The sequence below is a fragment of the Capricornis sumatraensis genome, chromosome 2 (genome assembly GCF_032405125.1).
Source record: "Capricornis sumatraensis isolate serow.1 chromosome 2, serow.2, whole genome shotgun sequence".
NCBI lineage: Eukaryota > Metazoa > Chordata > Mammalia > Artiodactyla > Bovidae > Capricornis > Capricornis sumatraensis.
The window spans coordinates 73,546,499-73,561,107 of record NC_091070.1 but is presented as its reverse complement, the minus strand read 5'-3'; the positions used below and the strand labels follow the sequence as shown (position 1 = coordinate 73,561,107).

The following is a 14,609-nucleotide window of genomic DNA, read 5'->3' as shown; positions in this document are numbered from 1 at the left end:
AGCTCCTTAGTGTTAAAGGGACCATCTCATAATTAAGTGTTGCTCAGTTGCTAAGTCGTATCTGATTCTTTGAGATCCATGAACTGCAGCACACCAGCTTCCCTGTCCTTCACTAACTCCTGGCATTTGCTCAGACTCACATCCATTCAGTCAAGGATGCCATCCAATCATCTCACCCTTGTTGGCCCCTCTCCTCCTTCCCTCAGTCTTTCCCAGCATCAGGGTCTTTTCCAATGAGTCAGCTCTTTGCATCAGGTGGCCAAAGTATTGGAGTTTCAGCTTCAGCCTCAGTCCTTCTGATGCATATTCAGTGTTGATTTCCCTCATAAGTAATACGGGGAATTAAAAGACCCCCTCACAGTGAGTTTATCTGTGAGAGAGGTTCTTACAGAAAAAGTATCTTTCCAGGTCACATCTCCCAATCAAGTTTAAAAGGCTGATTGTGTATTTGCATTCTAGAGATTTTAGAATCTGAAATCTAGCATGATCTTATACAACCATAACATTCATTCTTTTTATATATATTGCATCTCCCGTTTTTAAGTAGTAAAAGTCTGACAGTGATTAAGTCAACTTTTAGAGAAAACCTGAGCCCTTATCAGGAGTGCAGCTGGTAACTGTGTTAATCAAGGTCTTTCATTTTTAGAAGCATTATATTCATTCATGTCAAAACTCATTTGTAGTTATATGGCCCTCGAGTTAACATGCACCTGGTCATATAGCATGGGAATCTCCTTCCTTCGAGGCATTTGAATATGCCTGAAGGATCTGTGACCAGAGGAAGCAGACCAGAGATGAAAAGAGGAACCAATATTCATTTCCACACCCATAGGCGCTTGTCAACACTTATGTAATTCTCACCTGATCCTATGACGGAGGTTGCATTTTGAAGGTGTGGAAAGTTAGGTACGGAAAGGGGAAGCAATTTGTCCTAGAAGTCACTTGCTCCTGTACAGCTTGGACTGAAAACACATCTACCTGACTCCAAAAATGGAGCTTCTCTCACTGCACATGTTGCTAGTTTTGAGTTCAGGGTCATTGCTATAGGATGCTGAAGACTGAGGACTCAGAGGGAGATGGTGACATCCTTTTTAGTTCCCTGTCCTGCTAAAGGTGGCTGCGGACCTCATACACTGTAGGTTCCATTAATGTAAAAATATATTTATATGCAGGGATTTTACATCAAAGTCCAGCTATTTAATTGGCCACAGTGCCAAGCATTCATCTCTTGGTAATATTCCCCAGAATAACATCAGACAGGATTTAACCAGAGGTAAAGTGACCCAAGGATGAGCTTAGCGAGGGTGGGCTCTGAGGGGCACTGACATCCTCTGCCCCCTGGGGCCTTCTCATCATTCAGTTTCCTTTTCAACATAAAGCTGAGTCCCAGGTGCTACTGGCTATAGCTAAGGATGTTTCAATAATAAACCCTCTGTTGTTAAACCAAGGTAGACATCTCTGTTTTCTTTGTTACTGAAAAGAATTGCTGCAGAACCACCAATCCCTGAAGAAAGACTTCTGTATGCTCATCATATGAATAAACAAATAACCAATATTTGTTATTTTTAAAAAGTACAATTGCTATGCAGCAGTGAACAGACACACAAAGACCAATTTATGCCCAGGAGGAAAAATGACACTCTTCAAAGCATCCCGTCTGGTGGTAGCGATGATCATTAGTGTAAGTAATATCCATTTAAAAGCAGTGAATGTCTCTTTCCAAACAGAATGGACTGGCATGCAGAGGAGGTGTCAACCCACTCAAATATCCCTTGGCTCCCCAGAGAATCATTATGGTCTGTTGCGTTAACTTACTTCCTTGATTTTTCTTTTTTTCTTTTTCTCCCCTGCTGAATATTATCATTTCAAATCAAATTAAGTACTAATAGTAAGTGCACACAGCAATCACTTCAGAAAAGCAAAACATTCAGACTCAAGAGGTTATATGAAAAATATTATTCTTCATAATAAAGATTGAGAGCCCAGATGGAATTGTGAGAGAGTTCCAAGAGGGTTCTAGCAACTGAAGCTGCTGTTTGGGTAACTAGTGGAGCCACCAACAAATAATAAAATCTAAATCATTTAAAGACAGTACCCTCTCCTATCTGTGCTCCAGCTCTCTTTTCAAGTCTCTTCTTTCTAGCTCTAAGATCTCCAGTTATTAATTACAAAGAAGTAATATACCAGGATGGGAAATAACTATTAGCTCGCTCTTTTCTTTGGTAAAATAGTACAAAATGGCAATACAGCACATGGGAAATTTTAGAGTCTGACTCAATATGGTGATTGTTATCCAATGACTATTTAACCATAAAAATGTCGTGGATTGTTTATTTTAGACTAGAGTTTTCAAAGAGACTGGATCCTCCAATAAGACTTAATCTATTTGTATTTAAATATTGTGAATTAAAGATCGTCCTTGAAGTATATAACTACATGGAGTAAACTTCTGCTAGAACATGGATGGTAATTACAGGTATGTATTAGACATATATTCCAAAGCTATGCATTTGATCTTATTAAATTGGTCTTTCTATTCTATATGGAAAATGAGTTAGTTATTCTTTTTCAAAAGACACACCAGGACAAGACTATTATTTAAGTTCCTGGCAACAAAGAAGAGCAAAGATTATAACCAGAATTTTTCAGTTGACTTTGACACCTGCAGGATTCCCTGAACTACACAAAGTTGTTGGTAAAGAAAAAGAAGTCCTTTGAAATGCAATTTGTGAACAAACAAGGTAAGAGAATGCCCATGAGATAATTATCCAGTTAGAATAGCTTCTACATTCCCAATTTCTATCCTGGGGCCATATGTTGGCAGGGTCTAGCTGATCTTGGTTGACACTGAAAGTGGTGATATTCCAAATCGACCAGGTCCTCCTCACCAAAAATGTCTATAAATGATGAGTTAATTATCTCGGAGGAAAAGTGAGCAATTAAAAAGTAATTTATTTCACTGAGTTGGAAATGTTTGAGGGTGTGTGCCTAAGGAAGAAAGGTTGGGGGTACTGAGGTCAATGTCAGGGGGAGATAAACTTGAAAAGAACAAAATCTCACCTGTGTTTATGCTCTAAGGAACAAAGCAAAGCTATTTTCACGTGGTTGATGAAAGCATATTATTCTAAACCAAAAGAGTGAAGAATCACAAATGTTGGTGTTAAGGACCCTAGCAAATTAATTATACTTCCTAATTTTATAGATAAGAACACTATGGTCCCAAGAGATTAAAAGATTTATGTAAGATCACATTAAGGGCTGAAAGATGACCTAAATGTAAATATTGGTTCTCTTGGGGCTACAGATATTGTCTCTTCTACCACCAATGAGACACTTCATTATATATGAGTTCATTCAAGTCAAATAATAAACTGTGCTAGGTCCTGTAAATATTCCTACCTACACACACGACAGAGTATAAAGAATTAGACTTGTAATTATAGTCCACAGTAGTAAGAGCTCTTCACTGACTGTTGCTCAAGCAAGGGCACCCATCCTAGACTTTCAGGGTCAACTTATAGGCTTCTCTGTTGACCTAATATGTAGACTTGTTCCCTGAAAGAGAAGTAAAGATCATATAAGGGGAGAGAGAGGCGGAGAAAGGTGTTCTAAATGGAGGGAAGAACTGACACACATGATTCTGAGGCAACGAGAATGGTTATGTTTGAGGAACTGAAAAGAATTCAGTGTGGTTGGATCACTGAGTGTTTGGGAAGATGTGGTGAGCAACGGGACAGGCAAGGTGAGCAGGACTCACCAAATCCTGAAGTGCTTTATGCCCAGTTAAGGAATATGGGATTTCATTCGCGATAATGGGCAGAAAGACAATGTTTAAATGGTAAAGTGTGACGATCAGGTCTATATTTTGTAAAGAGCATTATTTCAGCTTAGGGAAAATAAAATAGTAGGTGAGGTCAAGCACAGAAGGACTCAGAGTGGTGAGTCTGATGTAATAACCCAGAAGATAAAGGATAGTCATCTAACACAGTGTCTAAGGGGCATAGGAGAGTGGTGCCTGCATGTGAGATATTCAGTCCATAGAGTTAGAATATTTGAAATGATAAATGAATATAACTAGGTGAGTCATTAGGGAAAGGGTCAAAGATTATTCTGAAGTCTCTGGTCAATGTCTTGCCTGGGACATTGCAAGGCCATTATCCCTTAGTTAAAGACTTGGAAACAATTTTACTGACAATAGAAACTTAACACAGCTCTGTATTTGCTCATCCTGAGTGAAGCCCATGAAGATCTGGGTACGTGTCAATGACTCTGAATTCTACAGGAAATCCTCTCCAAATGGCTGTAATCTGGCTGTGCTTCATTGGCACAGTCATACATCTCTGATGAGACTTCTCCAAGAAAAAAGAATCAGCCTAACAGATAACCCTCCCTCCCCTTCCTAGGCTCTTTCAGCCTCTCCATATATCCTGGTGGATTATGGGTTCAATGACCTATGCCCCGCTCGGGCAGCATTAAGATGATCTAGTCTATTTTCTGGTGGAAGCTGGTTAACCCAAAGGAAGTAGGGCTGCTGAATAAGAGGAATATGAGGATGGATTCAAGGAAACTGGAAAACCAAGGTTTTCTAGTTCAAAACTGGAGGGATGAAATGAAGTGTGTACTTTGGGGCTATGGTGTGTCCCAATCCCTCCCTTCCCAGGACATAATTCAGGTACTCACCCCTTCGCCGCCATTTTCACCTGTGTTGGCAAGCATTTCCTGCAGGGCTCTGACAGAGAGGGACTGCTCCAGCACAAAGTTGCAGACGCAGAGATCTGGAGGAACGTACTGTGGAAATAAAACCAGAATGAGGATACCAACTCATGTCGGTCAGTTACGCAGTAACATCTCAAGGGCAAAGAGCCTATGAGTCAAAGTAACATTTGATGGATGGATGGAGGAGTACAAAAGACAGGTTTTTCTTGTTCATGCTAAGATGAGTTTCAAGCTGGATTCTAAAGTAGGACGAGAAGAAAATCCCGAAGTCTCAAGGGAACAGTGACCAAGATGCCAGGATCAACTCGAGTGAGGGCTGGGGGCACCCATGGGAGAGCACTACACATACAGCCTTATTGAAGCAGGGAAGGCTGATGGACACCGATGTCTGGGTGGGACCAAAGGAAGAAAGTCACTGGGATCTTATCCATAACAATCTGTAAGCAGACAAGACCAAAGTGTGGCTTTCAACAACAGTGACCAAAATAGGGAATTCGTTTACTTGTTCAGAAAATCTGGATACCACAGTGTAAAAGGAGCTACATACATTTAATTCTGAACAAAGAAATGTCCAGAACTATAAGAACTGATGACCCCTACAGCAATCATTCTACATCATTGCTCAAGTAATACCAGATATTCTCAAACATTTCTCAAAAACAAAGATAGCCTTCTCTGTAGACTGTAGTAACAGCTAATGCTCATTGAGTACTTTTCTAGGCCAGATACTATTTAAAGTGCTTTGCTTTAAGTGATTTCCTTTAACCCACACAACTATTTCATGTATAGATATTAGTATTTCAGCTTACAGCAAAGGAAATTAAGACACAGAGAACATAGGTCATCTGTCCGAGGTGATGGCTTACACTTGGATGAGTTGGATTCAGATCCATACATCTAACTCTATTCCTGCTGCTGACAACACTGCAGATTTTTTCCACAATTAGAATATTTTCAATCAGCAAATATTTAAGTATTTAATTTCTGTAAGACACAGCTCTTGGTATTCAGAAAGATACAAAGACATGCAAACAAAATCACTACTCTTTAGGAATTTACCACCTGGTTCCACGAAGCACCATTTCCCTTGGGAATACCGCTTACATTCACCTTTCACATCAAGCCTTTGTTTCCCCTGTAATATTGGCACCATGAGAGTAACAGGAATGAGGGCCAGAAGTCATCCACAGCTATGTCTAACACTCAGAGACAGGTAACATTGCTTTCATGAACCTTCAGCTTAAAAGCTAAAACAAACCTGCTGCTAAAGCAGAGACAAGCCCTCTGCTTTCCAACATTTTCATTTATAAAATAAATATTATGGAATCAGCAATCTTTCCAAGTGTTTGTACCTTCTTACTCCTCCTCAACCTCAATGCCCTCAAAAACAAAGACATCCCTCTTGTTGGACTTGCTCACTCTTTCCCTTTAGTAAAGTTTTAACATGCCCCAAGCCCAGAGTGGGCTTCCCCAGTGGCTCAGCAGTAAAGAATCTGCTTGCGCTGCAGAAGATGTGGAGAATTGGGTTCAATCTTTGGATTGGGAAGATCCCCTGGAGAAGGAATTGGCAACTCCCTCCAGTAATCTTGCCCAGAACATCCCACGGACAGAGGAGCCTGGAGGGGTACAGTCCACGAGTCATGAAGAGTCAGAAACAACTGAGCGACTAAACAACCACCACCAAGTATAGGTTGATCCAAGTACAGGCGATCCTACCCCAAAGGCTACTGGCCCATGGGCAACTTCACCTTTTGAGTACTTGCCACTTACATACTTTTCTATTCAGGGTTTCTGCAGTCAGAAATCCTAAAAACCCAGACTTCCTAGAATTCTGGTGTTATAGGAAACTGCCCAGTTCTCTTTATGAACATGATATAACCAAGCAGAAATTGTACACCAGGAGACAACAGCCTTTATTTTCCACACTTCTTGCTTTGTTTTCAAGGTTTGTTCCTGCTGCAGGTAATTAACTCATTTGTATGGGACCGGAGCAAGCAGACAGCTGGTGATGTAGGGCAAGGCTTCACATTCAGGGAGTGTTTTTAGAGCACATATCACATCATTACAAGTGGCAGACAATAATATGATAAAGCATTTCCATAAAGATCGTATGCCATAAATGCATATTGTCCGACTCAGTCTTCCCAAAGAGGATACCATCTCACAAGATTTTACAGAGGTTTTTCCCCCTACCACTTCTTGGTCTATCTGGATCTCATGTCCCCAGAATAGGAGGCCAAAAAAGCCAGGGTTTGAGTGTTTTTCCTTCCTCGTTCACTTCACTAGAGGATGTGATTTGGAATTTTTTCTGTTCAGGAATGTCAGCAGGTGTAACTGTACTTTAAGGGGTACTTTAAGGGGTGCATTTTGGGCTAATCAACTGAATAACCCCGACATTCATGCTCACTTCGACAAGAACCCCATGTATCCCAGTCTCTTTAAGACACAAGCTTTCACAGCTCCAAGTGCTAGAGATTCTGTCCTTATACAAGATTGTGTGATTCTGAGTCAGCTCTCTTCCCTCCTTGTCTGGCTTGCTTGGACAAAGACAGGAATTCTCCTCGGGCACCACCGTCCTCCAACCTGATACCAGACACTAGGCAGGCTCCAGTTAAACTTTTCTTTTCCCCCCAGATATTAAAAGTCCCAAGGTGGATTGGCTATATATACCCCAATGCAAAATAAAAAGTTGAAAGTTTAAAAATCGGTAAAGGTTCCAAGATGGCTGCGATTTAATTACTGGTACCAATGGGTACATTTACGGAGAGACAGTGAGCATGGAGAGGAAGCACCTCCAGCAGGAGCTCTGTGTCTCCCATAGTTTTACATCTTTTCCTCAAAGTTTAGTTTTTCCACCTCTAGAGTGTGGTCCTGCCTGGACTCTCCATACTCGGGGATAAAGTCACACACCACTCCAAGAGCACTGAGAACAACATGTGGGCAGTAGCAAGGGAAGGAAGAGGACAATGGGAATATGTGGAGAAAAACAAAAAGCAGCTAACGACTTGTGACATGAAGTACAGAGCCATCGGACCTGCTCCGCCAGCTGCCATCCTTAATTAAACTCCACACCGGCCTGAGATCCCACCTCCACATTTCCCAAGAATGAGCAGAGGCCACTGGTCCATCAGAGCTAATTTGTTTGCAGCAGAAGAGCCCCCAGGAGGCCGGCTCATTGTCTCCGTGCTCTGGAGCCTGAGCCTCAGTCACTGCCTGGCAGGCGCGGGGCATGTGTTTGATGATTCTCAGCATGGAGAGAAGGGCTCTGTTGACATCTGTTCTGAAATAGCTCCTCATCACTCTCTGCAGCCCAGTCCTCACCCTAGAGAAGCACCATTTCCAAATGTCCTACAGAAAACCTTGAAATGCCAGGACTCTGTTTAAGCCAAGAACTAGGTATTTATTTAGCCCCAATACATAGAAAAGAGCAAAAGAAAAGGCCTATGGACCCTCCATGTTCCCTTAATCTAGGTACTCCAAGTATTTTTCTGGGGCTTACCAAGTCCAAGATGGTGGGAATTTAACATTTCTACTCTTGGCTTCACGTAGCGTTTTTCTACCTAGCAACCCCACATTGTACGCTCACCAGGGTACTAGCTGGTATGAGACAAGCCTTCAGGGAAATGAAGAGAATTAGTTAACAGAAGTGGGGCTGTCCTCTCTCCATTACACTGTTAACTATAGTCTTCTGTGGCTTACATAGTTGTTCACATGGTGCAGTCTGTTTCACTAAGTTGTGGGTATCTTGCAAAATATGTGTCTGATTCTACTTTTGGTTTCTTCAGTACACGGAACAGCAAGTGCTCAACTCAAACCTTCATGAACTGACTCTGTGTCCAAGACTATCTGAGAGCACGTGACTGATGGTGCCTGTGGTTGCAGACGTATTGCACTGAGCACACACCTGCCTGGCTGAGCCCCTTCCCCGAGTCTCCGGCTTAAGATTCAAGGGAACTTTCTTCTCTCATTGTCATGGGTCTACTCCCATTTAGTGTTGATCCATCTGGCTCTCACACAGCCAAGACTCAGTGATACACTCTGTGACCACATTAATGGGTTATTGGTTAAGAGCGAATATTGTAGTACAGGACTTCCTGAGGTCCTATCTGTGTTCAACCACTTACTAGCTGAATGATATTAGGTGGGTAGCTTTGTCTCTTTGTGCCTTAGTTTCCTTGTCTGTAGAGTAGAGATCTAATGGTACTTACTCCTTAGAATAAACTCAGTTTTTATGTTTAAAGAACTTAAACATAGTCATACATAGTCTGGCACATAGTAAGTACTAAATAAATGTCAAATGTTATCCACAGAGGGCAGTGAAGTCCAAACATCAATAACTCACTTAAATGTTCATGTATATAATTTTTCAAGTATTTATTTTGTGTAAGGATAATCCCTGCCCTTTAAGGCTGTGTTGTCTCGTGGTGTATGGGGAAAACAAGTATGATTTAAAGTATCATTCACAGGGCCCACAGGAGGGAGAAGGAAGTGTGTGAGGAAGCACACAGAGCTGAGCGGGGCTGAAGCAGGGGAGAGGAACAAGGAGAGAAGGTGAGAAGCGAGGTTGGGGAAGAAGCAGACATTAGACCGAGGGTCATGAGTCCCCCTGCCAAGGATTTTGAACTTCATCTTCAGGGCAATCAGTTCAGTTCAGTCCAGTTGCTCAGTCGTGTCCGACTCTTTGCGACCCCATGAATCGCAGCATGCCAGGCCTCCCTGTCCATCACCAACTCCTGGAGTTCACTCAGACTCACATCCATCGAGTCAGTGATGCCACCCAGCCATCTCATCCTCGGTCGTCCCCTTCTGCTCCTGCCCCCAATCCCTCCCAGCATCAGAGTCTTTTCCAATGAGTAAAGGAAGTGACAGAATCAAATGTGCATCTCTGAAAAGTCACTGCAGTTCCAGTGTGAAGGGGCTAGAACCAAGGCAGAGAAACAAGTTAGGAGGTTGCTGCAATAAACTGCTTATAAGATAACATGACATGAAGTAAAGTAATGGTGGTAGACATGGAGATAAAGTAGTGAATTAGAAAAATCTTCAGAAGTTAAGAGAGAGAAGATCTGGTGACTAATTGGATGTAGGAGAGGGGTGGAAGATGGTCAGTGTTTCTATCAGATGGCAAAAGAGGGCAAAAAAAAAAAAAAAAGATTCAGGAAGAACAAGCCACCTCAAGGGTCAGAAGTACCACACACATAGCAATTACATTTAGCAAACTGTCCCTGGATATCCATTTGGGCAACAGAATGATGATGGGAGAACAAAGGCTCTGAGAAGATACAGTGGTAGCCCTGAGGGTGTCAGCAGGGGGAGGCTCATCTGGGAAAACATAAGGAATTGGAGAGAATGACACCTGTTCTCCACAAAAGGAGAATTCCTGGAGGCCCAGCAGCCAAAATCAGCCCAAGTATCCTCTGTTTCCTTTCCCATTCCCAACAGGTGGTCAGCCAGTATTTAGAGAACCTAACAATATGCTTTGACTGTGTGGATCACAATAAACTGTGGAAAATTCTGAAAGAGATGGGAATACCAGACCACCTGACCTGCCTCTTGAGAAACCTGTATGCAGGTCAGGAAGCAACAGTTAGAACTGGACATGGAACAACAGACTGGTTCCAAATAGGAAAAGGCGTATGTCAAGGCTATATATTGTCACCCTGCTTATTTAACTTCTATGCAGAGTACATCATGAGAAATGCTGGGCTGGAGGAAGCACAAGCTGGAATCAAGATTTCTGGGAGAAACATCAATAACCTCAGATATGCAGATGACACCACCCTTCTGGCAGAAAGTGAAGAGGAACTAAAAAGCCTCTTGATGAAAGCGAAAGAAGAGAGTGAAAAAGTTGGCTTAAAGCTCAACATTCAGAAAACTAAATCATGGCATCTGGTCCCATCAATTCATGGCAAATAGATGGGGAAACAGTGGAAACAGTGGCTGATTTTATTTTCCTGGGCTCCAAAATCACTGCAGATGGTGATTGCAGCCATGAAATTAACAGACACTTACTCCTTGGAAGGAAAGTTATGACCAATCTAGACAGCATATTAAAAGGCAGAGACATTACTTTGCCAACACAGGTCTGTCTAGTCAAGCCTATGGTTTTCCCAGTAGTCATGTATGGATGTGAGAGTTGGACTATAAAGAAAGCTGAGCACCAAAGAATTGATGCTTTTGAACTGTGGTGTTGTAGAATACTTGTGAGAGTCCCTTGGACTTGAAGGAGATCCAACCAGTCCATCCTAAAGGAGATCAATCCTGGGTGTTCATTGGAAGGACTGATGTTGAAGCTGAAACTCTAATCCTTTGGCTACCTGATGCGAAGAGCTGACTCATTTGAAAAGACCCTGATACTGGGAAAGATTGAGGGCAGGAGGAGAAGGGGATGACAGAGGATGAGATGATTGGATGGTATCACAGATTCAATGGACATGGGTTTGGGTAAACTCTGGAAGTTGGTGATGGACAGGGAGGCCTGGCATGCTGCGGTTCATGGGGTCACAAAGAGTCAGACGCGACTGAGCAACTGAACTGAACTGAACAATATGCATGCAGTACTGTGCCAAGCCAGCAAGATAGTGCTCAAAATCCTTCAAGCTAGGCTTCAACAGTATGTGAACCTTCCAGATGTACGAGCTGGATTTACAAAAGCAGAGGGAACCAAAGATCAAATTGAAAATGCCCATTGGATCAGAAAAAAAGAAAGGGAATTAAAAAATAAACAACTACTTTTGTTACATTGACTAAGCTAAAGACTTTGTATGGATGACAACAAATTGTGGAAAATCCTTAGAGAGATGTAAATACCAGACCATCTTACCTGTCTCCTGAGAAACCTGTATGCAAGTCAAGAAGCAACAGTTAGAACCAGACATGGAATAATGGACTGGTTCAAAATGGAGAAAGGAGTAACTTAAGGCTGTATACTATCACTCTGCTTATTTAACTTACATGCAGAGTACATCAGGCAAAATGCTGGGCTGGAAGACTCACAAATTGGAATCAAGATTGCCAGGAGAAATAATAACCTCAGATACGCAGATGACACCACCCTAATGGCAAAAAGTAAAGAGGAATTAAAGAGCCTCTTAATGAAGGTGAAAGAGGAGAGTGAAAAAACTGGCTTAAAACTCAACATTCAAAAATCTAAGATCATGGCATCTGGTCCCATCACTTCACGACAAATAGATTGGGAAAAAAATGGAAACAGTTACAGACTTTATTTTCTTAATAAAAAAATTTCTCAAAATCACTGCAGATGATGACTGCAGTCATGAAATTCAAAGACGCTTGCTCCTTGGAAGGAAAGCTATGACCAACATAGACAGCATATTAAAAACAAGAGACATCACTTTGCTGACAAAGATCCATCTAGTCAAAGCTATGGTTTTTCCAGTAGTCATGTATGGATGTGAGAGTTGGACCGTAAAGAAGGCTGAGCACCAAAGAATTGATGCTTTCAAATTTCCATGCTGGAGAAGCTCTTGAAAATCCTTTGGTTGGCAAGGAGATCAAACCCGTCAATCCCAAAGGAAATCAACCTGGAATATTCATTGGAAGGACTGATACTGAAGCTCCAGTGCTTTGGTGACCTGATGTGAAGAGCCAGCTCATGGGAAAAGACCCTGATGCTGGGAAAGACTGAAGGCAGGAGAAGAGGGCAACATAGGATGAAATGGTTGGATGACAGGTCCAACTCAATGGACATGAGTTTGAGCAAACTCTGGGAGATAGTGAAGGACAGGGAAGCCTGGCGTGCTGTAGTCCAGGAGGTTGCAAAGAGTTGGACATGACTTAGTGACTGAACAACAACTGTGTCACCTGCTGTGGGGAATAAAAAGAGAAAGACATGGTTTCTAACCTTAAAGAATTTTTAAGCTATTTGAAGAGACAGATCTACCATACATGAGACTTCATGAAACAATATAAAAGTTGATATTCAATGCTAAATTGAGCAGTTTGAGTTTTATGTTTTGCTGGACCCAGAAGCAATGTTGTGATGGAAAAGGTCAGCCCAGGCTGGAGTGTGGCCTGAAGAGGGGTTACAAGAGCAAGCAGTTCCTGGCACAGAGCCAGAACTTGAATTCGTATTTAATGAATGAACAAGATGGGAGAGTTCTTTTTCCATTTTCTTGTGTGGATTCTTTCTATCTGTTTAAAATTCCACTAGTTGAAGCTGAATATTATAGTTGTAGGCTTTGCAGGACCTCTGTCCTTACTTCCCTTTGCTTTTTCACCTAATTCAGCCACACCTCCAACTCATCTCCATGGGCACCATGTCTGCTAGTGACAGGCAGAGCTGGACTCTGTCCCCAGTGATCTGGCTTCTATATGACTTGTTTGTTCCATTTCACCACAGTGCCTCAAACAGGATTGATAAAATCTCCCTATGAGGCTCAATGTGAAAAGAATGAAAGTATTAGTTGTTCAGTCATGTCCAACTCATTGTCACTCCATGGACTGTAGCCTGCCAGGCTCCTCTGTCCACGGAATTGTCCAGGCAAGAATACCTGAGTGAGTAGCCATTCCCTGCTCCAGGGGATCTTCCCTGGTGGCTCAGACAGCAGAGAATCTGCTTGCAATGCAGGAAACCTGAGTTCGTTCCATGAGGCTCAATGGAGTCCTACTCAAAGACTGTGGATGAGAAGACTTCCCAAGCCCTTGAGGGCAGAAAATTATTCTCTCCTCCAGAAAATGTTCCAGGTCAATCTGGCCCCACTGGGTACAGAAGGCATTGGATAAGACCAGCTTTCCATGGGAGAACATCAGGATGGCTAGAGACGGGACATACAGCTTGTACTTCAGGAGTTTTAAGCACTTCATAGACATGATCTCATCCATCTACAGCAGACATGAGCTCATTTGTGGAGTGCTTCTCTATCATCGATAATACATAATTATTTGCATTGTATTTATACTTTAAAGGCAGAGCCGATCATTAACCAAACTAGCACCTGCAACGTGTCCCAACCAGGTTTAAGTATTTATGCAGTTAAGCGCCTTTTACCTTTGTCACTTCTGCAAAGTGTTTGGTAGAATATAATGAGGAAAGTTATAACAGTGAATATTTATTTATTTTTAACAGTGGATATTTAAATCTGAGGTTGTTGCTCAGTCTCTGTGTTTCTGCAAAAATAGTTGGTGGCTTTGGGTTCAATCCCTGGGTTAGGAAGACCCCCCTGGAGGAGGAAACAGTAACCTACTCCCGTATTCTCCCATGGGATTCTGGATAATCCCATGGAGAGAGGAGTCTGGCGGGCTACAGTCCACAGGGTCACAGAGAGTCAGACATGACTGAGAAACTAAGACCAACACTTACAACTATTTCAGAGTTGGCCCAACTGAGATACACAAGAATTAGGTAAAACTTACTATGGGCAAGTGGAGGAACAAGAACAGAATTCATATATACATTTTAAATTTATCTATTTACCTATCTATATAATTGTAGCAGGTATTGTACTAAATTTTACCCCATTTAACTCTAACATCAACTCTTTAACAACAAAATTATAGACAGTTTGTATGTCAGAAAGGCTGAAAGGCTTTCCCATAACCACATCTGAGAATAGCATTGAAGTCAGAAATTCCTGCAGTCCATGGGGTCAGGAAGAGTTGGACACGACTGAGCGACTTCACTTTCACTTTTCACTTTCACGCACTGGAGAAGAAAATGGCAACCCACTCCAGTGTTCTTGCTTGGAGAATCCCAGGGATGGGGGAGCCTGGTGGGCTGCCGTCCATGGGGTTGCACAGAGTCGGACACGACTGACGCGACTTAGCAGCAGCAGCAGGAATTCCAAACTCAACTCTCTCCGATACTAGGTCAATATTCCTGAAGAGAAGGTTCTCATTTCTACACCAATGTGGTGGGACTCTAACTCTACAAGGCT

The 14,609-nt window shown here is 42.2% G+C and overlaps 1 protein-coding gene across 1 annotated transcript in view; it reads right to left on the bottom strand.

The window, feature by feature from the left end:
* Window positions 1–14,609, bottom strand: part of RYR3 (ryanodine receptor 3) — a 386,865-nt gene that overhangs the window by 351,605 nt on the left and 20,651 nt on the right. Inside the window, exon 2 of the mRNA XM_068992826.1 lies at window positions 4,681–4,788. Within this exon, the coding sequence (XP_068848927.1) occupies window positions 4,681–4,788 (108 nt within the window). The remainder of the gene's footprint in view (window positions 1–4,680; window positions 4,789–14,609) is intronic.